Here is a 20939-nt window from a genome sequence, read left to right on the forward strand (position 1 = left end):
ATTCTACACAAGCACGGGCATTTGACCATCTCCATGTCTCTTAGGTCAATGTCTTGAGAGAGAAAAAGAGAAAGAGAAAATAAGACTGGCACAGCCCCGCCTGTGGCCTGGGGTCCTTTGAGTTGGTTGAGCACGTTGTCCAGTCATCTGTGGCCAGGGGTGTGACACGAGCAGGGTCAATGGCGCTCTGCCTTCTAGGGGCCATGAGAGGGCAAATTACCCAAGAAGGGGATGAAGATAGGGAGGCTCTGACCAGCACCTCTGACATGTTTACCCCAATCCTACTTACTGGTAGTACAGTATTTTGCCAGAAAATCCCCTTATATGCATAATCCTGTGTGTGTGTGTTTGTGTGTGTACAGGTACACGCACGAACCACGTGTAGTTGGTTAAGCCAACCCAAGAGTCACTGCCAAAGGTCAGGTATTCAAATGACAACATTCAAGCATACACGTGATGTGTCTTCCTTGATTCGGTTTATAAAGAAATATCTTCCTGCTATCTTTCTCGGAGACCTCATCTGCTACAGATACCACCTTCTTGGCTGTAACCCAAGGAGGTCTGAACTGACCCTTCCTCAGCGATGGCCACTTCCGCCAACTCGGTGCCGCCATGGCTAGAACGGTGCAGTCGCCCTCACAGACCGCGCCGCGTCACAGGCTGTGAGTCAAACAGCTCCAACTAACCCTAGTCTATGGTGGCTTCTCCAAGGAGACTCTGGCTGTGTCCCGACAGAACAACCAGACCTCAGCAGAAGCTGTCAGCCCCGGATCCGACTCGTGAAAGCAGAGCTGTCCTCCCGCCTGTACACAGAACCCTCTGATTGTTCTCAGTGTTTCCTTTCATGCCTGTTCGCATCATCTGGAATTTTCCAGGGACGCTGGTGCATCAGGTAGTCTTCACCGTGAGGGTTAAGCATAGGGGAGACCTGAGTTAAGACTTATATTCACCTCTTCCCCCTTCTGCCTGCCCTCTCAAGTTCCTATCTAGAGAACTCATTAACTTCTATGAATAATTAGATACGTGTTTGCTAGAATATTCTCTCCTGGAAGCCTCTCGGAGAAGTGTCTAAAACTGAAGACATTGAATAAAAACTTCTTTCTTTTCAGTTTTCCCTCAATCGAGCTGCCCTGGCAAGTGTTCTCAAGGGCCAAGGGGTCCAGACCTGTGTGACTAGGCCAGTTGTGCTGCCCCTTGCACATGGCCCAGGTGACCTCCACCTGTGACAGGACAGGGCCCCAGGGCACGCAGGCTGCTGCCCCCGCTGGCCCCAGGGTCCCTCTAGCTTTGTGGGTGATTGCACGTGCCAGCTTCGCCATAGAGCCCCGACTTGAAAACGGCTCCCTGGCTCTCGGATCAGCCATGGCTCTTGGGGGTCCCTCGCTGCCGGGGTGCTGGTCTGGCTAACTCAGGCATCTATCTGCCTTCACGGCCCCCTTCCCAGGCCTTTGCCTGGGAGCCACCAGGGGCTGGGGCTTTTCTTATCTCCCTGAACAAAGGCCACAAAGTGTGCATTCACCCTGTCCCTTCTTCCCAATCAAGCTGGATGACTCATGGGCAAGAGCTAGGGAGGTCTCTGAGCCTAAAACCCCGAAGAGCCCGTCCCTCTCTGAGAGCCAGGAGCACCCACACCCCAGAAACCGGTTCCCTTCCTTCCTGACGGCCGAACCCCTCCCCACCCCGCAGCTCAGCGATTCACGGAGGGTCTTCTTGTTACAGCAGCAGACAACGCACAAACGGAAGAGATGACAAGAGCAAACCAAACCAGACTTAATTCTCCATCCTGTAGCTTCTTCCCCACTCCTCTCCGCCCACAAACTCCATTTCCGTCCCTTTTCTTTCCCACGAACACGGAAGTAGGCATAAGAAGGGGAGCACCAGTCTATGCAAGAGGACCGCGTGCTGTGTGTGCAGGTGGATGTTCTGTATAGTCCAGTAATCGGCACGGAGGGGCTGCCAGTGTGGGGACCTGGAGCCCCAACTTGGGCTTTGCCTGGGTTTGAAGCCTGGCTCGATCACCTCCTACATCTGTAACCTTGGGCTAGTTCCTGAAGCTCCCTGTGCCTTGGTTTCCCCATCTCGTAAAATGGGCGATGATACTAGTCCAACAACCACAGTGTTGTCGAGTGGACTAAATTAGTTCATACATGTTGAGCACGGAGAATCGTCTAGTACATAGAAGGCGCTGCGTAAACGCTCTTATTATTACAGACAGCGAGGATAGAATGTTTCTGTTCTCTATGAACTTGGTTATCACAGCTTCTATTGTAAGCGGGAAGGAAGTCTAACTTATAAATTATTTATAATGAATACCTAACTACTTACAAAAAAGATTTAAAGCAGCCGAACGACGACATTAACCAGAAAATTCGTCGATGAGGAATTTGTCTGTCATTCTCTTGTCAAGGATAATAATTTTTAACCTGAGGGAGAAACTGCCTTCCTCTTTGCTGGCTGGTTCGTTTCTGGTGGCGGCGTAGCGGGGCATGTCCTGACCATCGTGGGAGACCTGATGAAATAGCAGAGTGGGGATGCCCTGGGGAAGGCAAGGGTCCGGTTGATGTGCCAGGACTGGACACGTCACACGGGTGGTCCCTGCGATTCTCGCCGTCAGCTCGGCAGTGGAGAAGGCACTGTCAGTCCCACTTTGCAGATGAGGAAGCAGAGTGAGGAGGTTTAAGTGACCCGTCCGGTCACCAAGCAGGTAAGTGGGAGAGCAGGGTTCAGGGCTAAGTCCGCCGCCAGACCCACGGCTTCCTGCTCTGTCCCCGTCTCCCTTGTGATGGACGAGACGCATAGCTTCTCCAGATTCTCCAGAGGGAAAACGAGAGGAACTGTGACCTTCTGGCTCTTCACATGGGGATGAGGGGGGAAAGGCCACTCGCCTGGACGTCACGCAGTTTAAGCTTGTGGAATTCATGTAATTTTGGATGTGCAGTGGAGGCCATAAATAATGAGCCTGACCTTAATTCAAACACGAGGTGATTATGTTCGACAGAGGAATGTCCCCAGGGCTTTCACTGACTCCTGTTGTCACCGAAAGTTCGGTCTCTGATCCCGATGCCAATCCAAATAATGAGAACGGAGTCTTGGGTGAAAAAGGAAAGGCTTTACCTCGCCAGGCAGAGGGAGCAAAGCGAGGGCCAGTGCCCCAAAAGTTGCTTGCTCCCCACTAAGAAATGGGTAGGGCTTTTTATTTAGGGTTTTAGGTAGGGGAGGGGACCGTGGCCTTCCTGGTCAGCATTTTCCCATTGGCTTGTGTCTGGGGCTGCTTCCAGTGGAGGAGACAAAGGCTTTCTCAGATGAGCGTCCTTGGCTGTTTGTCTCCACGGTGGAAGGTGGACTCTGACGTCAGGAAGCTGAGGAGTTGGGGCCGGGAAGCTTCGGTTTCTTGTTATTCTCTGGACAGTAGTTTCTCTGTAAAAGGACTTCGAGGTCCTGGGATCAGCCACAACTTTGTTGGGAGCCCAGCGTGAAGTCATCTGCACTTGAACAATTTGTAACTTCTATTTGGCTCTATAACTCAGGGGGTCAGAGGTTAAAGAAGCAAGCATTTACATATGAGCGTAACTAAAGACCCAGGGAATATGTGCGTTTAGTTTTAACCCGTCTATGCTGGGTTCATTGTAGCGGAACCAACATCAGGGCTGATATTAACTAGAGCAGGTGACACTATGCTTCCCCTTGGTGGTCCGCGGATTACTGACCTCTCTGTACAAGCCTTCGTCCTGGATCCAGGGATCGTGTCGCTACACAGAATCTGGCTGCTGGTTTGCACTCAGGTCCAGCATTCCTTTGTCGACTCGTTCATCTGTGTAACAAGTGAACGGTGCCGTGACTCGCACTGGGCTACAGTCAGGAGCAAAGCAGACATGGGCCCTGCTTCGCAGTGCTCACAGTCTGATGACTGTAGACAGATGTCCTTGCCGAGAAATGTGCAGTGAAAACTGTGCTAAGAACAAGGAATGAAAGGAGCGAGGGTGCTCAGAGAGAGAGGGATCAGGACTGGGGGGGTCAATGAAGTTCTGTTTGAAGAGGGATGTTTAATCGGAGATCTGCAGTTGCAAAGGAGCCAGTCCTGGGGAAAGTAGAGGGGAAGGATGTTCCAGACAGAGGAAGCAGCATGTGCAAAGGCCCTGGGCCAGGAAGGGCTTGGTACCCTTGAGGAGATACAAGGCCAGTGCGACTGTGGGGAGTAGAGGTGGAGGGAGTTCCCTGGGGTGGGGTAGTTAACAGAAAACAAGGGGGAAATAGAAACATTTTAAACAGTACATGGAAATATAATCATTAAATACAGACTGTAGGAACATCCACAGGAAAAATGACCCAGTTTAACATACAACAAATAATTTAGAAGGGAAAAAAAGGTAGAGGGGAAACCCATAGGTTGAGAGAGTTAAGAAGACACACCAAGGATGTGGGGAAATTGGAGCCCTCATACGTACATTGCTGGTGGGATTGTAAAATGGTGCTGTTGGCAGCGACAGCAGTCCTGGAGTGTGAGACGTGCACAGAATTGACGGAAATGCCTGCCCCCCATCGTCACACACGTCATTCACTGGGATCCTGAACAATTTATGTCATGGGTTGAATTTTGTCCTCCAAAAAGATGTGTTTGAGTTCTAACCCCCCGGTACATCAGAATATGACCATATTAGTATTAGTTGGGGTTCTTCAGCGAACAAAAACCAATAGGATATACGTACATATCTATTATGTAGATGAGAGAGAGAGATTTATTTTAGGGAGTTGGCTCATGTGATCGTGGAGCTTGGCAAGTCCAAATCTACAAAGTAGGCTGGCAGGCTGAGGATCCAAGGAGGAGTCACCATTTCGGTCCAAAGGCAGCCTCCTGCTGGAATGTCTTCTTGCCTCGAGGAGGTCACTCTATGTTCTGTGAAGGCCTTCAACCCATCAAGTTATGGAGAGTAATTTGCCTTACTCAGAGCCTACTGATTTAAATGTTAACCTCATGGAAAAAAATGCCTTCACAGAAACATCTAGACTGACGTTTGAGCAAATATCTGGGTACCATGGTGTTATCAAGTTGACACACAAAACCAACTATCACAATGACTTCATTTGCAGATTTAATTAGTTAAGTTAAAATGCAGTCCTAGGATGGGCCCTAATTCAATGACTAGTGTCCTTGTAAAAGGGGAAATTTGGGCACAGAGACAGACACGCACTCAGGGAGAACGCCGCGTGAAGATGGAGGTGGGTGTCAGGGGATGCCAGCCAACCACCGGAAGCCAGGAGAGGAGCACAGAGCAGGTTGTTCCCCACCGCCTTCACAGGGAAGCAGCCGTGCTGACACCTTGATCTCAGACTTCCAGCCTCCAGAACCGTGAGAAAAGCAAATTTCTGTTGTTCCAGCCGCCCAGTTTGTGATACTTCGTTACGTCGGCCTTAGCCTCCCATAATCTAAACAGCGCAGAAGTAGAGAACAAAGACGCCAAGCTCCTTGGCTTCAGAAGGCATTATCTAGGCACAAACAGAAGAAAAATCTGAAAGAAGATGTGAGCAGGCAGCCCCCTTTCTCCCCGTCTTCTCTCCATCCACCTCTGCCCCCAATTCCAAGCCAAGGGATAAAACCCTCAACCTGAGCAGAGGGAGGAGAGCTGAAGAGGAAATAAGAGAGAGAAATGCAGTGCGGACACAGAATGTGTCCATTACCCCAGGCGAGTGCCCCTGTCCCTTTGCAGTGGCCCCTCCGTCCACCTCCGGCCCTACGCAACCATTGATCTGTCTTTTGACGCTATAGGTTGGTGCCCATTTTCTAGAACTTTTATGCAAGTGGAATCAAACAGTACATATTCTTTGCGTCTAACTTTTTTTTGCTGAGCACGATTTTGAGATTCATCCACGTTGGTAATGTTATCAGTAGTTCGTTTCTTTTTTTTTGTGAGCAGTATTCTATTTCATGAATGTACCACAATTTGTTTATCCACTTGTCAGTTAATGAACATCTGGGTTGTTTCCAGTTTGGAGCTCTCATGAGTGAAGCTGCTATGAGCATTCATGTACAAGTCTTTGTGTGGACATATGTTCTATTTCCTTTGGGTAAACAGTTAGAAATGGAATGGCTGCATTGTACGGTAGGTTTATTTTTTTTAACTCATTTTAATAAATGAGATATAATTTACATACCATACAATTCACCTATTGAATTCACCACCTCAAAAAGAAGTTCTCTTAGCTATTATTCCTCCATTATTTCATGCCCCACACTTCTAGCACCAAGCCACCACTAGTCTACTTTCCATCTCTAAGGATTTCCCTATTCTGGACTTCTGTATGAATGGAATCACACAATACACGGTCTTTTGTGACGGGCTTATATCACTTGTCGTCATGGTTCATTACGTACTTGGTTCATTCCTGTTGTAGCACCTATCTTCATTCTTTCATTTTTAATATTCATTTTTTTAGAACAATTTTAGGTTCACGGCAAAATTGAGAGGAAGCTACAGAGATTTCCCATATACCTTCTGCTACCACACATGCATAGCCTCCCCCATTATCAACGTCCCCCATTATCAACGTCCCCCATTGGAGTGGTCCCTCTGTTACAACAGATGAACCTACACTGACACATCATTATCACCAAAGTCCATAGTTTACCTTAGGGTTCACGCTTCGTGTTTTTATGGCTGAATAATATCCCATTGTATGTGTATGTCACATTTGTTTATCCACTCATCAGTTGATAGACATTTGGGTTGTAGGTTTATTTTTAGGAAACTGCTGAACCGTGTTCCAAAGTGGAGGTACCATTTTACATTCCCACGAGCGGTGTCTGAAAGTTCCAGCTGCTCCGCATCCTCCCCAACGCTTGTTATGCTCCGCCTTCCCTGATGAGAAGTGAGGGATCCCCAGAACTGCTAACTAGGGGACTGAGGGTCTAATCAGGCTCAGAGCTGTCGACAGGCTCTCCGGTCTTGTCATCTGAGGGCAGCTGAGGGGAGTAAAGACGCAGCTTCCTGCTTAGGTGAAGGCAGAGAGGGGAGAGCACTGGGCACTTCAGCCTGAAGACTCAGTCTCACTTTGGGTGCCCAGAGGGGGTTAGTGGCACTGGTGACACAGTCCTCCTCAGCCCCATGCTATGTGCAGCATGAGATTCCTATGTACAAAGCTGAAGGGCAAGAACATCCAGTCACCCACATCCATGCAAATGAGGGGACAGGGTCACGGCAGGGGCAAGTCCCATCTCTCTCTTGAACGGCCCGTGCTGGGCTGGGGGCACCTTTCCCCCCCTTTCCTTCCAGGGGCAGTGGGCGCAGGCTAGCGGCACGCTTCCTGAGCTTCACAATTCTCTCCTAAACGTAAGCGCTCTTCGAATATGAAGAAAAAGTGTCCCAGTGTCCCGGGTCTTTGAACAGATCAGGAAGGTTCTGGCTAAGCTGGCGCCAGAGAACTCTGAGACTGGAGTTCTCTGCTGGGAGGAGACGTTCCCTCTGGATCCCACCCCACAACTGCAGGAACCAGCCCAAAGAGGTCAGAGGCCCACGTTTGAAAATAAGACCGTAAAAGCATGTCTTAGTCCAGTCAGGCTGCTATAACAAAATACCACAGGCTGGGTGGCTGATAAACAAGAGACATTTATCTCCCAGAGCTCTGGAGGCTGGAAGTCTGAGATCAGGGCGCCAGTGTGGTTGGGTAAGCCTTCTTCTCGTTGCATCCTCACATGGTGGAGAGGGGAGTGAGGTCTCTGGGGCCTCTGTGGGGTCTCTTACAACAGCACTAATGCCATTTCCTCGTGACCTAATCACCTCCCACCTAATCACACCATCACATTGGGTTCGGCATTAGGATTTCAACACATGAGTTTTCAAGGACTCAAACATTCAGGCTATGGCAAAATACTAGAGGAAAATGTGAAATTAAAAAGATTATTTCGGAGAGAAGTCCTGTCTAAGTAGTACACAAAACCCAGAAGCCATAGAACATATAAGATGATAGATTTAACTATAGAAAAAAAAGAAAAATTTTACATGGCAGAAATCCTTATAAACAAAGTCAAAAATCAAATGGTAAACTGGGAAAAATATTTGTAACGCATGTTACAGACAAAGTGCTCATTTCCCTAACTTACCAAGACTTCCTACAAACCAGTAGGCAATGTACCAACAGTCTAGCAGAAGAATGGTGGAAATGAACAGACAATTCACAGAAAAGGAAACACTGGCCATTCTTAAATCTTGGAAAAAATGCTCACCTCACTCATGAGAAGGCAAATGCAAATGGAAAAGAGATCCTGTTTTTTGCCTAACAGATAGGCAAAAAGTAAAACGTCTTATAACACCGTTCTGGTAAGGTTTGGGGGGACTCTCCCACATTCTCCCATGTTATTAGTAGAAGCAGAAATTGGAAGAACCTCTTTGAGGAATATTTTGACAACATCTGTCAAAAAGTTAAACGCACATTTCCTTCAATTCAGCAATTCCATTTTTAGGAATTTAATCTACAGATACACTCTCACAGGTATGATATTATGTATGTTCAAGGATATTTATTGCAACATTATTTGTAATAGAAAAAGGCTGGAAACAAAGCACACATCCATCCCCAGGGGACAGGATAAACTCTGTAAGACACATCTACATAACGGACGGCTATGCCGTTATTACAAAGAATGAGGCTGCTCTGCATGCACTGACAGGTTAGAATTTCCGAGATATATTAAGCCGAAAACAACCTAGGTAAAGTACAGAGTATGCGATATGCTTCCATTTGCACTAAAGCAAAGACTAAGTAAAGGGTGTATGTTTGTATGTGCAAAGGCTGCCTCTGGAAGGACCACAGACCGGCAATCACAATAGCCCCCGAGGAGGAAAACAGCTTCTGGGGAACTGGGCTGGGCAGGAAGATTTACTTTTCATTGATTACTCTTTGGATACTTGGAATTTTGTATTGCATACATGTATCATCCATCTAAAAAATAACTTTTTCTTCTTAAAAAATTCATCTCGTCCTGGGATAAGTCAGCTGGCCGAATACCATGGGGTGAGTCGTGCTATTTCATGTCTCTACACCATTTATTCCCTTTGCCTGGGATGGCTTTCCTTCTCATTTCTCCAGCTCCTTTTGGAAACTTTCTCCTTCCCAGGCTGAATTTACTTCTGCTCCCCTCCTGCTCCCCCGCCCCATGCCTCCATGGCCCGGTGCATGCCTCTAGCATAGCATGTGGCCCCCCTGATTGTAATGTTGGGCTTACCAGTGCATCTCTGGACAAGGTTTGAGTTCCTTGATGGGAGAACGATGACATATTAGACCTTACCATCCTGGTCTCTGGCACAGCGCCTTGCGCATAGTAGGCTTCTGCAGGAGTGATGGCTGACTGGAAGGGTGGAAGGAGTGGCGCTTCTAGAGTGTCAGGGATTGCGGACGGGGATTTTTGTCTGTTTTATTCTGTGCTATAGCCTTAGCATGCACAACAGAGCTTGACACACAGTAGGTATTCAATATTTGTTGAATGAATAAATGAATGTCACCTAGAGGGAAAAAGGGGAAGAAGTGAGCAGCGGAGTGAAGATGTTTGAATAAGGTGGGGGAGAGGTTAAGTAAGAGGAGGACTATAGCTTGGGGCAGGGACTCTAGGAAAGCCAACAAAGGACCATGTGGAAGGAGCTGGCTTCAAAGCAGAGGTAGACAGTTGCCCACAAGAATAATCTGGCAACTGCGGGCATCAAGACCAAGATGGCCGTGAGACTCTCTGCCTTTCTCAAGAATGCCTGGGCCAAGGAGCTGGTGCTGGTTGTGTCCTTCACTATCAGAGGCCTCACTATATGGTAATTCTGCCCTGACTCAGCCTCTACACCAATCAGGCCACCATGATCAACCAGGCCACACCCTACAATGACCCAGTGCCCCTGCGAGATGACAAGAATGTGACCCACGTGCCAGCCACCTCCAGGACCCCCTGAGCCCAAGCTTGGAAGGCTGAAGAAACTGTGAGCACCTCTGTTGACAGGGAGGTGGGTCCCTCCCTTGGCACCCCCCAATAAAAATGTGAAAACCCCAGAAAAAAGAAAGAATGAGCTGGCAGAGTTACCACATGACCCAGCAATTACACTCCTGGGTATTTATCCAAAAGAAATGAAAACATTCAAGCAAAAACTGTTTTTGCCTGTGCAAAAACTCGTACAGGCATGTTCACAGTGGCATTATTCGTGATAGCCAAAAAGTAGGAAAAAACCCCAAATGTCCATCACTGATGAATGGTTACGTTAAATGTGGGATATCTGTACAATGGAATAACGTTATTTGACAATAAAAATAAATGAAGGACTGATTCATGCTACAACATGGATGAACCTTGAAAACGCTATGCTAAGTAAAAAGTACCAGTCACAAAAGACCACATATTATATGATGCCATTTACATGAAGTGTCCAGAACAGGGAAATCTGTAGACACAGAAAGTAGATTAGTGGTTGCCAGGGGCTGTCGGAGGGAGTTGCAGGAACATGGGAGTGACTGCTAAGGGGTGTGGGGTTTCTTTTGAGGGTGATGAAAATGTTCTAAAATTGATTATGGAGATGGTCGCACAACTCTGTGAATGTACCAAAAAACCACTGAAGTGTACACTTTAAAAGGGTGCATTGCATGGTACATGAATTATATCTCAGTAAAGCTGTTGTAACAACTAAGAATGGTCTGGAGTTTCCTGGAGGCGTGAACGGAGCCCAGGCCCATGCTGACCAGTGTCCTAGGCCTCCAGAATTCTGTGCCCTGGAGTCAGGGGGTCTAAGCTCCGGGGAATTCATGTTCATTCACTCCTCCGCCCCCGAAGCCAGGGCAGGGGCCCTGCCATTGGGTTCTGAGGGCCGAAGGGTAGCAGAATATGCCAGCTTAAAATATGACTGTGCAGGACATGCCACCCCAGACACGCTGCTTTGGTATATGGATGATTTCGAGCTGAGGGCACTTGAAAAACAACCAATGAAGGGAGAGGCTGTCTCTGAACTCACCTTATCTGCTTAGAGGCAGATCCTCCGAAAGGAACTCGGTTGCCATACATCCTCCCCGAGCAGTGTCATCAATCACGGAAGACTGACTCTTGTCACAGGAGAGGAGACTAGAAGTCAATGTCACACCCGGACACACTTTGTCACAAACGGTCATACCGCCCATCTATCCTTCTAAGGGCCCATCCTCCTAAGAATCATTCTCTCTCTCCTCTAACATCATCTCCATCCCGCTCCTCTTTCCCTGGTGAGATGGCATTTAAGCCTGAATCTTAAGCCACCTCAGGAGTCACTCACTTTTCCCTGGGTACCTCCGTCGGGTATGTGAGGTACACGTGTTGATAAACTTCTGTTTGTTTTTCTCTTGCTAATCTGTCTTTTATTATAGGGTCTCAGCTAAGGACCCATGGGGCAGAGGGAGATTATTTTCCTCCCCTGCTGGGCCTTGGATCAGAGGAGCCCCTCCCACGGCGTTCAGGGCCCTGAGTGTTCCCGGGGTTCTGGATGTGAGGAGGGCTGTGGGACATCTTTATTTCCTTCCCCACAAGAGCTGAGGGGCTCTCCCTGGGTGGCTGTTTGGGTAGGGGAGAGAATGGCACCGGGCAAGGGAGGATAAAGTAGATTTAGTAATTCCGCAATTTTTGGAGCACCAGCTATGCCTCTGGCACAGTGTTGGACGTGAAGCAGTTGGGATGCGAAGCAGCGTAAGAGCTTCTCCGGCCTGGAAACGTTTGCCTAGCCTGCCTGAATGCAGACGCGGGAGAGAACCATGAGGGTGCGGCACCAAAGTGTGTGCCTGCGGGTCCCGCGGCCCACGGAGAAGACAGGGAGGGGCTCGGCGCCATACCTCCATCCCCGTTGCATGGCCGCCGTCCCTGCCAGCGTGGGCCTGGCCGTGCTGCTGGAATGTGCAGAAGGGGTGCTTGGACACTGGGCCTGGTGTCCCGTCCTAGGGTTTGGTTCCCTGAAACCCATCGTTCTAGCACTGGACGGGTGGGAATCACGGACACGGCTTCCCCATAGACATAAAGGGCACCTGGTTCTCCGGCCAGCCCCCGAGGCCCAGAGAGCTGCTAAGGGAGCTGAGCTTTTGAACACCACAGCTGTGTTTCTGCTTCTCATCTTCAGTCTATAATGTTTCAAGTACCTTACAGGTTCTGTAAGTGTTTGTAGGCTGCGAACAGTCCACCCGTAGCAAAGTGTGTTCCAAATTCTAAGTCAACGAGTCCTTGGAACACAACTCCTTTGCTAGCAAGTTAGACGCTCGCCATAGCTGGATCCCAGGAAAGTCCCTTTAGGTACTCCAACGCCTGGACCACCGCTGGGCCAGACCTTTCACGTGAAGCCAGAGGGGTGCCTGCCCCAAAGGTTCCACCCTGCCTCAGAGCCACTTGGTTTACCCCACCCGGTGGAACGGGGGGACACAGCGTGCCGGAAGGCAGGAATGAGAGAGCCGGGGTCTCTGTGTGATTCTGGCCCACCTGGGTTCTTGGTGCCAGGACCACGTGCTTTCAGAAGGAGATAGGAGCTGACAGATGGATAACAGAGCGTCATAATGGCAGAAACAACCTGAGCGCTGGAAACAGAAGCTGCAATGACAGGAGGAAAAGCCCTGAACAAATTCTAGACTATGACCCCTGTGATCCTGGGAGCAGGGAGGGGAGGGAGGGGAGGGCCCCCATCCTGGTGAACACAGGGCGACACGAAGCACACCGTGCAGTCAGGCTAAAAATTAAACAGATGTATGTTTCTTTAATTCAAAGGCTTAATTATTCTGACATTTTCCATAACTTAATCTGAGCCATCACTTCAGCTTTAATTATGCATAATGAAATGGATTATTTACAGTAACTAATATGACAGGAAAAACTGAGAGGTGAGAATTGGTAACTTGGCAACTGTTTTTTCCTCTTTTCTTTTCAGCCCATGTTTATTGAGGACCTACTGTGTTTCACCCTTTGCCATGGTCTTACTGATGTCCTATTAGGAAAAGAACCTATGGCTAGAGCACATCCTGTGGGCCAGTTTCTTTCACTTCATTATCTCATGGACTGCTTGCAATAATGCTGCGTGGCAAGTATTATTCTCCCTAATTTATAGAAATGGAACTGAGATACTGAAAGGTTAGGCAATTTGCCTAAGGTCACACAGCAAAACCTATGCTTTTTGCCATCTGCCTACTTCAGATGGAAACCTACAGCCTGACGTTCCGAATCTCACTTCCGGCTCCAGACGGAAAAGTCAGCTTTCCCTAAGGGAATGGTTGCTTGTTATTTTAAGCAGGAGAGTGAGTGATCAAAATTGTGCTTTTGGGAAATTACCTGGCAGTTCCTGGAGGATGCATCGGATGCTGCTGAGACAGTCTAGGCCAGAGACCAGGACCTGGAGCCAGCGGGGTGGCAGGGAAACGAAAAAGAGGCTGCCGGGGGCGCTGTGGAGCGAGCGGGGCCCGAGGAAGTGGACGTGCTGGGCGGGAAAGAAGACGGCCTCGTGGCCCCAAGTTTGAGAAGGAAGATGCCGAGTCCCAGCTGGGCCCCTAACTAGCGGCTTGGTGGGGACAAGTCGCTGCACCTCTCTGAGCCTTAGCTTCCTTGTGCCCAGAAGGGGCTATCGCCAGCTTAGCAGTCTCAGTTCAGGGGCATTTAAGCTGAAATGGTTTTATTTTTCCTCCAGTCATTGTTTTTAACTCACCGCAGTCAAATCTCCCTCTCTTGTCCCTTAATAGTTTGCTTCCTGGTCACTTTCAGTTCTTCATCGTCCACAATAGTTTTCACAGCTTCCATCGCAAACTGGACTTCCATCTCGCTTCCCGTCGCTCCCCTGCCCCGAGGCTGGGGCAGCCGGAGCTGGGACCCTGAGTGTGGAGCCTGGGGCGGGGTGGGGTGTGGTCTGGCTCCTCCAGGCCTCTTCTCCCTTTGTCCTGGAGTGGAGAGATGTGGGGGAGGGAGAGGAACAGGCCTGAGAGTGGCTCCCTAGCTGGCCCCCCTTGCTGTCTCTCTCCGTTGGCCGTGGCGGCTCCTCTGACTCGCACTGACCAACTGGCCAGTGGTGACCTCTGCTTATCTGGATGATGGATGGTTCACTTTCGGGGCACATGTGGACTTCAGGGCCCCTGTGGGGTCTCCTGCTGCTCACGCCCTGATGGGGAGGGTCTGGCTCAGTGCACCCCATCCTGCTCCTACCAACAGCCTTGGGCTACTGGGCTCTCCTCCCCCAGCAGGCAGTTCTCATGGATGAGGGGCAGGAGAGGGGGTCCAGGTCTGGCTTCCTTCCGCTGGGTCCACTGCTATTCTAGCACAGCACGGCGAGGGGACGGGCTGCTCCACTGCCTCCTCCTGCTGTGCTGCTGAGTGGAGGCTGTTTGACTCACCTGGCCTTCTAGCCTGGCACGGGGCTGCATGGGGCATGAAAGCACGGTGTAGGGCAGCGCCTGGCCATGAGGGATGGGCCACATCCCTCCCCGGTGGGCAGAAGCCTCATTACTCAGTAATCTTCCTCCGTTGACTTCCTTGAGGGCTGGAGGGGTGGTGGTGATGGATGGAGTCAAAGGGCCGTGACTATGGCCAGGAGTCTGCCTTGAGGAGGGGTCTGGTCCCAGCTCTGAGTCCTTCTCATCAATTCAGGACTGCAGAAAAATTTCCACTTCCCCACCCTTCTTCCGAGAAAGACAAGACGCCTGGGCACAGGGTGATGGAGACCATCGTGGATGACTATGCTCAGGTCCAGCTTTCACCGTCATCTCAGGGTCTCGGCTCTTTCTGTGTTCTTTGGACTTCTTTTGGGACCCTCTGTTGAGACACTCGGTGGGCGTGGACTTTTAAGGACTCTGCTGACCAGGGCTGGTTCTCTGGCCCCCTGGGTACCCTGCGGTCACAGAGGCAGGTAATCAAAGAACAAACAGTCCTGTGGTGTTGGGAGTCTCCCTGAGTTACCACCAGAGCCTCTGTTTGATTTCTTGCGTAGCAACAAAACCAGGAGGGGAAGATGGGTGGCGTCTGGAATAAACTTCAGGTGTGAGGCAAGATTCAGCCCTGGGTGATATTCTGGAAGCACGCACAGACGCCCGCTCTCTAACATGGAGGACACGGTCACTCTCCTGGTTTTCCTGGGTGCCGTGGCAGGTAGGGGCTCCATTCTGCCACCTTGCTGGGCCTACTCGGTTTGCATGACATCTTTGGTGATAAAGTCTGGAAAGAGGAAACGGCCTGTGGGAGGCCTTGTTCGACTGTGGGCTTCTCTGCCCTGATGAGGGAGATGATGGAGCAAGAAAGAGCCCCGGGAGGCTGGGCTGGCGGGCCTCTGGAGAAGACGGTGCCTACAGAAGCCACAGGCCAGTCTGCAGCCATGTGTGCACGTCTTCACTCTCCGTCTTTGTTGACTGGCCTGTGCTGGAAGTCGTTCCAAGAGCTAAGGTCGGGAAAATGATGTTCGTAGCAGAGTTTTGTGTGTATCTCAAGTCAGTCTTTGTGGAGATTCTGGACTTTCTTTGGAGCCCTTTTGAGGCAACCTGAGGTTGGCAAATCATCCTACGGGAAAACGAGGGATGAGGGGCTATTGTCTTAGTCTTGAGCAAAGAAAATGTCTCCTGATAGAAGAGCTAAGGGTTCAACCCAGTGCTTCTCGCCTTCCCTCCTCCTATTCCAGAGCTTCGAGAATCTTGGATGATCTTTTTAATGTTGTCAGCTTAGATTATCGAAATGGAGCTTTTTAAATTAAATCTTATTTTTGAATAGGTAGTATATGCATAATGTATGGAATTCAATCATGTTGAATTTGCAGATTAATTTTGGGATAATTTACATCTTTGATGAGTTATGGAGTGAAACGCTCAGAGGAGTGTCTGGTACATAGTAAATGCTTAGTAAATGTGAATAATCATTATGCATGAGGTTGCATCTTCCTATCCAAGAATAGGGTTCTAGATACTTGTTCAGGTCTGCGTTTGTTTTCTTCAGGAGTATTTTATTTCCTTCATATAGATCTTGCACATTCTAATTACATTTATTTTTAGTTCTTCCTTTTACTTTTTCTTTTTTTTGCATTTGTAAATGGAATTTTTTCTTCCCTTGTATGTTTTTTTTTTTTTTTTGGTGAGAAAGATTGGCCTCTTTTTGCTGAGGAAGATTGGCCCTGAACTAACATCTGTGTCAATCTTCCTCTATTTTGTATGTGGCACGCTGTCTCAGCATGACTTGACGAGTGATGGTTAGGTCCGTGTCCAGGATCCGAACCCACAAACCCCAGGCTGCCAAAGCTGAGTGCACAAACCCAAGCACTATGCCATGGGGCCAGCCCATGCCTTCTATCTTTTAATTGATTGCTATGTAATGTATGGAAGTCTATTAATGGATTATAATAAGATAATCGTTTTTCAGTTGATGCTCATGCATTTTCCAGGTTTGAAAATAATAAACATTTGTGCTTTTCCTATCTCATTTCTTTCTCTTGTCTAATTACCAGGCTTGTACTTTCAGAGCGTTGGTAAACAATGCTAAGAGTGTGCATTCTTGTCTTGCTCCCCATTAAGCATGACGCTAGTTTTTGGTGTGAAATAGAAATGTCTTACACGTTAAGGAGATAGCTTTTATTCTTATTTAGGGTATTTATTTCTACATCAAAATGCATTTTTAATTCAAATGCTTTTTCGAGATCTATGAAAATGATCATTTGATTGCCCTCTTTGATCTGCTAATAAGACAAATCAGTAGGTGGGTTTCCTAGCATCTAGGCCTCTTCCTCCTGGGCTTTCAGACCGGCCGAGGGCGGAGGAGCTGTGGGTGTGAAGCTGGGCCTCGAGCAGCTCCGACTTTCGCTTGAAGTAAACATTGGAGATTTTCCCAGAAATATAGGCTTTTAGGACCGTAATCATCCGAGGGAAGAGGTGACATTTTTGTTACTGGGGAAGAGTGAAGTTGGGAAGAGCTCAGTGGGTCACACTGACCACTGTCATTTGGAACTTTATCATCAATTGTGAGAAAGGAACAGATGCAAAGGTTTGCAAAAAATAGTTGAGATTTCTTACAAAAACCCCATTCAAATTCCTCCCTCTCCAAAAGACCACACCCCGTAGCGTGCTTTCACTTCCACAGTCAAATCTTATTTTTCAGAAGGTCTCGCCTTTTTTTGTGAGTCTGAGAACATGATCCTTACCCACTCTCTCAAACACCAGGGTCACACAGGACAAGGAGAGAGGGGTGGGCAGCCACACTAGTCCCTGCCTTCAGGATACTGGAAGCAGGCATCACCATAATCATCTCACACAAAGTAACAGCCTCCAATATTCTCTTGCGCTCATTTGGTCTAACTACTATGCATCTTCCAAGGCCCAACTCAGCCCCACCTCCCCCAGGGAGCCTTCCTGGATTGCCCCAGCTCTTGCTGGAGGCTCTTTCCGCTGCACCCTGGAGCTCCCCTTGCCTGCACGTGGAATGCATGCCAAGGGTGCCTAATGCAGAATAAGGGCTCGATAAAAGGTGACATGAGGGATCATTCTGTGATTCCTCTGTTATGTGTCTGTCTTGTCACCTTAACTGGAAGGTCAGCCCTGCAGTAACAGGTTTCCTATCTCTGATTGCTCTGTGGTCCCCAAGTGCCACATCATACAGTGTATCTAAAAATTTTTATTGTTTTTGTTCATCATTGTCCCGTTTTTGGTCCTGTTTTTTTTTCACCTTTACTGATACTCCCCACATACAGAAATTTAGGTCTTCTGCCTGCTTAGTATTGGCATTTAAATTAGCTTCTGTCCTCTGCACCTCCTATTAAGATGAGGGAAATGGAACAGTTTCTTTTGGGGATGCTATAGTGCTCCATTCCAACAGCAGCTTACAAAGGAAGGCCTCCCATGAGTGTGAATGAGATAAGACCCCCAGCTCTAGCAGGGGAGAAGAGTCGAGACCAAACAATCTTCTGGCTCCATCAGTACCAAAGGAGCACATGCCCCTCCTGGGAGGTGGACGACTCGCAAAGAACCCTCAGTGTATTTAAACCTGCTGCACGCTGAAGCCGTCTGCATTTCGAGAAAGCCTCTGGGGAACTAGCTTTTGTATTATTCTTACAGAAATGAAAAATGCCGGGGTGTTTAGTGAAAGAAGGGTTCCTCAGTAGCTGGAAGATCCGCATGAACATGACAAGGGACCAGGCCTACCAACCTGAGTTTTGTCTACCGAGCGCCGGGCGTGAGGCCATCCAGGTCTCTTCAGGATGTCCCCCAAGCTGCCATCTGGGCCTGACCCTCTGCTGGACAGTGTCGGGAAATCAAAAAGAAGCCCAAGACTCTGTGTCTCCGGCTCCTTGAGGAACTGGGTGCGGCCCCTTCTTAATGCTCTCACCCTTTGAAAAGGCAGGAAAATGCAGTGCGTTTCCAGAAAATCTCTGTCAGCAGATTAATCCTATAAAGGGGGGTCCAAAGAATGTTGCAAAAGGTTTCCACTTCTGTCATGTCGCTTTCCTGCTCAGAGTCGACTTCAGATGAGCAGAAAGCCATCCCTCCTCTCGGCTCTCCCTCTGTCCTCCTTCCCAGGGCAACCGGCTGTCTCCTCCCGCCTCCAGCTCAGGCGCTCAGCCCCTGGAATTCAACTGTGTGTGTTTCCGCCTCAGAGGAGTTGGAAGAGGGTTGTGAGAAACCAGCCCTTCTCAGGCCAGGACCACTGATGCTCCAAGGCAAACGTACCTTTCTCTTCTACTTATGACCTGGTGTAATTTACAGAATCTCTGGTATAGTCACCGTCTTTTCTTCGGTGTCCTACAAAGGGCTCCCCTCTATTAGCCTTGCCTGTTATGGATGAGCGCCCTAAAAGGGGGTGGGCCAGCATCCCATCCAGGAAGGTATCCATTGTGGGAATTAACGATACAGGAAGGCATTGCACGTACCCAAACAACAACATCCTATAAAGTTTTACAGTTTGTCTAGTGTATGCATTTTCTTATCCGGTTCCTGGGCTGTGGGAGTGAGTTCCAGCAGGCCTGGGATTAGCCTGGGTTGCTTGGCTAAAGTTCCTGCACAGAACTGACCCCGGGTCAAGGAAGGCATGAAGCGTGCTGATTGACAATGTTGCTTTGTAACCAGGGGTCCCCGGAGGGTGGGAACGGTCTGTACCTGCCTGTGAGCATTGTTTATTGATACCAGGAAGACAGACAATTAGGAGCTGGTCTCAGCGAGACCCTCGAAGGGCCCTGCTGTTGAGGCTGGTTATGTAACAAGATGGCGCCTCCATGACCAGCAGAATGTGCAAATGTCCAGCAGAGACTCTACTTTGGACTCCCTGGTTCCCAGGTACTAGCGGATATGTCAGTGGTTCCTGATCCAAGCAACTGCGTTTTGTCATGGCCCTCAGGGAAAAGAGGACAACAGGAGCTGGCACCAGCCTCTCCGGTCCTCAAGCCATGAGGCAGCCTTTCGCTGTGACGTATATTCTTACTCGAATGATGTTTCTAGACTTCCGCCTTTTTCTGTAATGAACTGTAGATCTGTAAGCGTTCTCATTTGGGTCCAGTGAGTCATCTTTAGCAATTGAACCCTGTTTAATGGCCGCTGTTAGTGCAATACTGCAGCTCTGAGAGAGAGAGTTGACAGAGGGCCTCAGAGAAGTTAAGGGACCCGCTCAAGGCCACACAGTCAAGTAGTGGCAAGGCTCAACTTAGCAAGTTGTTCTTTTCGCCACACTCCTCAGATGTCTTTGACTACTGTTTTGATTAGTTACTAGAGACAAGGAAGAGGTCTTTCTTGAGTGACAGTCTCAGGCGAGTGGGGCCCTGTGTATTGAAAGCAGGGCTCTAAGCTGGAGCAGCTACATCCCTGGAGGGAGATGATGGCATCGCCCGCATCCCTGAACCACGTCATCACTTTTGGTGTCGGAGGCCCAGGGTGCCAGCTTCCTCCCCTATAACTGAGGCTGCGGAGGCCTTAATTATTCCAACACAGGCTGGGAGGGGGCCTTGTTGGTCCATTTCTAGCAAGACAGTGATTTTGCTCGTTTGGAAACTAGTGGGCACATCATCTATCCAGATCTCAACCACAAGCGAGGTGTTTTCAGAGGGCTCAGCGACTGATCATAAATCTCGGCATGCTTTTTCTTTTTCAAAGTGTACGCTTCAAGCAATTCTAATTTGGTTCTTAATTAAGATGCATGTGTAAGTCAAATCCCATTAAGGCCTCTTTCTTGTTCTCCAGCGCGCAGACCACCAAAGAAAGTTCGGAAGCCCAGCCTGGGAAGGCAAGTGCGTAGCATCCTCGGGAGAGCTGGCCCTTGGCTCCCCACCTTCCCTCTGCCACTGGTTAGCTGGTGCCATAGGACACATCCCTGAACTCATCCGTATAATGAATGGGTTGAACATTTGTGAATCTTTTATCTTATTAATGCTCTGTTTTTAAGATATGGGCCTTAACCACTCATCATGATAATTATTACCACTATGGTTATTACTGCTGCCACTACTGCTTTTCTAATAGCAAGGGAGCTGAAGGAACTGGGTGTTCAACTAAGAGCTGGGAGATCCCGGCTTGGCCACCTTTCTCATCAGTGTCCCCAGAGCATCTGCCCCAAAGTGTTTAGGATTCAGTCGCATGACCCTGGCACACACGACCTTGCCCTTGGAAGAAAGGCCACCAGAGGAAGAGCAGAACATCTCCAGCAAGAATGGCAGCAGAGAGGGCACAGCCAAGGACAGTCTGGGCTTGTCCATCCATGGACCAGGCAGTGCCCAACACAACTTGCTTGAGGGGCACTAGCTATATCCATTTTTTGCTCCAAAATATCTCCCTCGCTGCCATGTGAAATATGACCATTCAAGGTCAAATGCGAGAAGCCCTACAGCTGTAAGGAGGCGGCACGGGGCCCTGCCAAGAGCCCTGTCCTGTGAGTCAGATGCTTGCGATTGGAAGGCTGGTTCTTTCATGGGATTTGTCCCTCGAACCCAGGGCTTATTGGAATTAGAATTAGCGCAAAAATCAATGGATACGCTCCCAGC

General features: G+C 49.0%; 1 protein-coding gene across 7 annotated transcripts in view; it reads left to right on the forward strand.

The window, feature by feature from the left end:
* Nucleotides 1-14965: 14965 nt before the first annotated feature.
* The window catches only part of CDHR3 (cadherin related family member 3), a 57251-nt gene continuing 51277 nt past the window's right edge, over nucleotides 14966-20939 (forward strand). For all 7 annotated transcript variants that reach the window (XR_006889655.1, XM_046668848.1, XM_046668849.1 and 4 more), the window contains exon 1: nucleotides 14966-15091. Coding sequence is in view for 6 of the 7 variants with exons in the window: in XM_046668848.1 (XP_046524804.1) it covers nucleotides 15046-15091 (46 nt within the window). In the remaining variant the exon portion in view is untranslated. The remainder of the gene's footprint in view (nucleotides 15092-20939) is intronic.

Source organism: Equus quagga, chromosome 8 (genome assembly GCF_021613505.1).
Source record: "Equus quagga isolate Etosha38 chromosome 8, UCLA_HA_Equagga_1.0, whole genome shotgun sequence".
NCBI classification, from domain to species: Eukaryota; Metazoa; Chordata; class Mammalia; order Perissodactyla; family Equidae; genus Equus; species Equus quagga.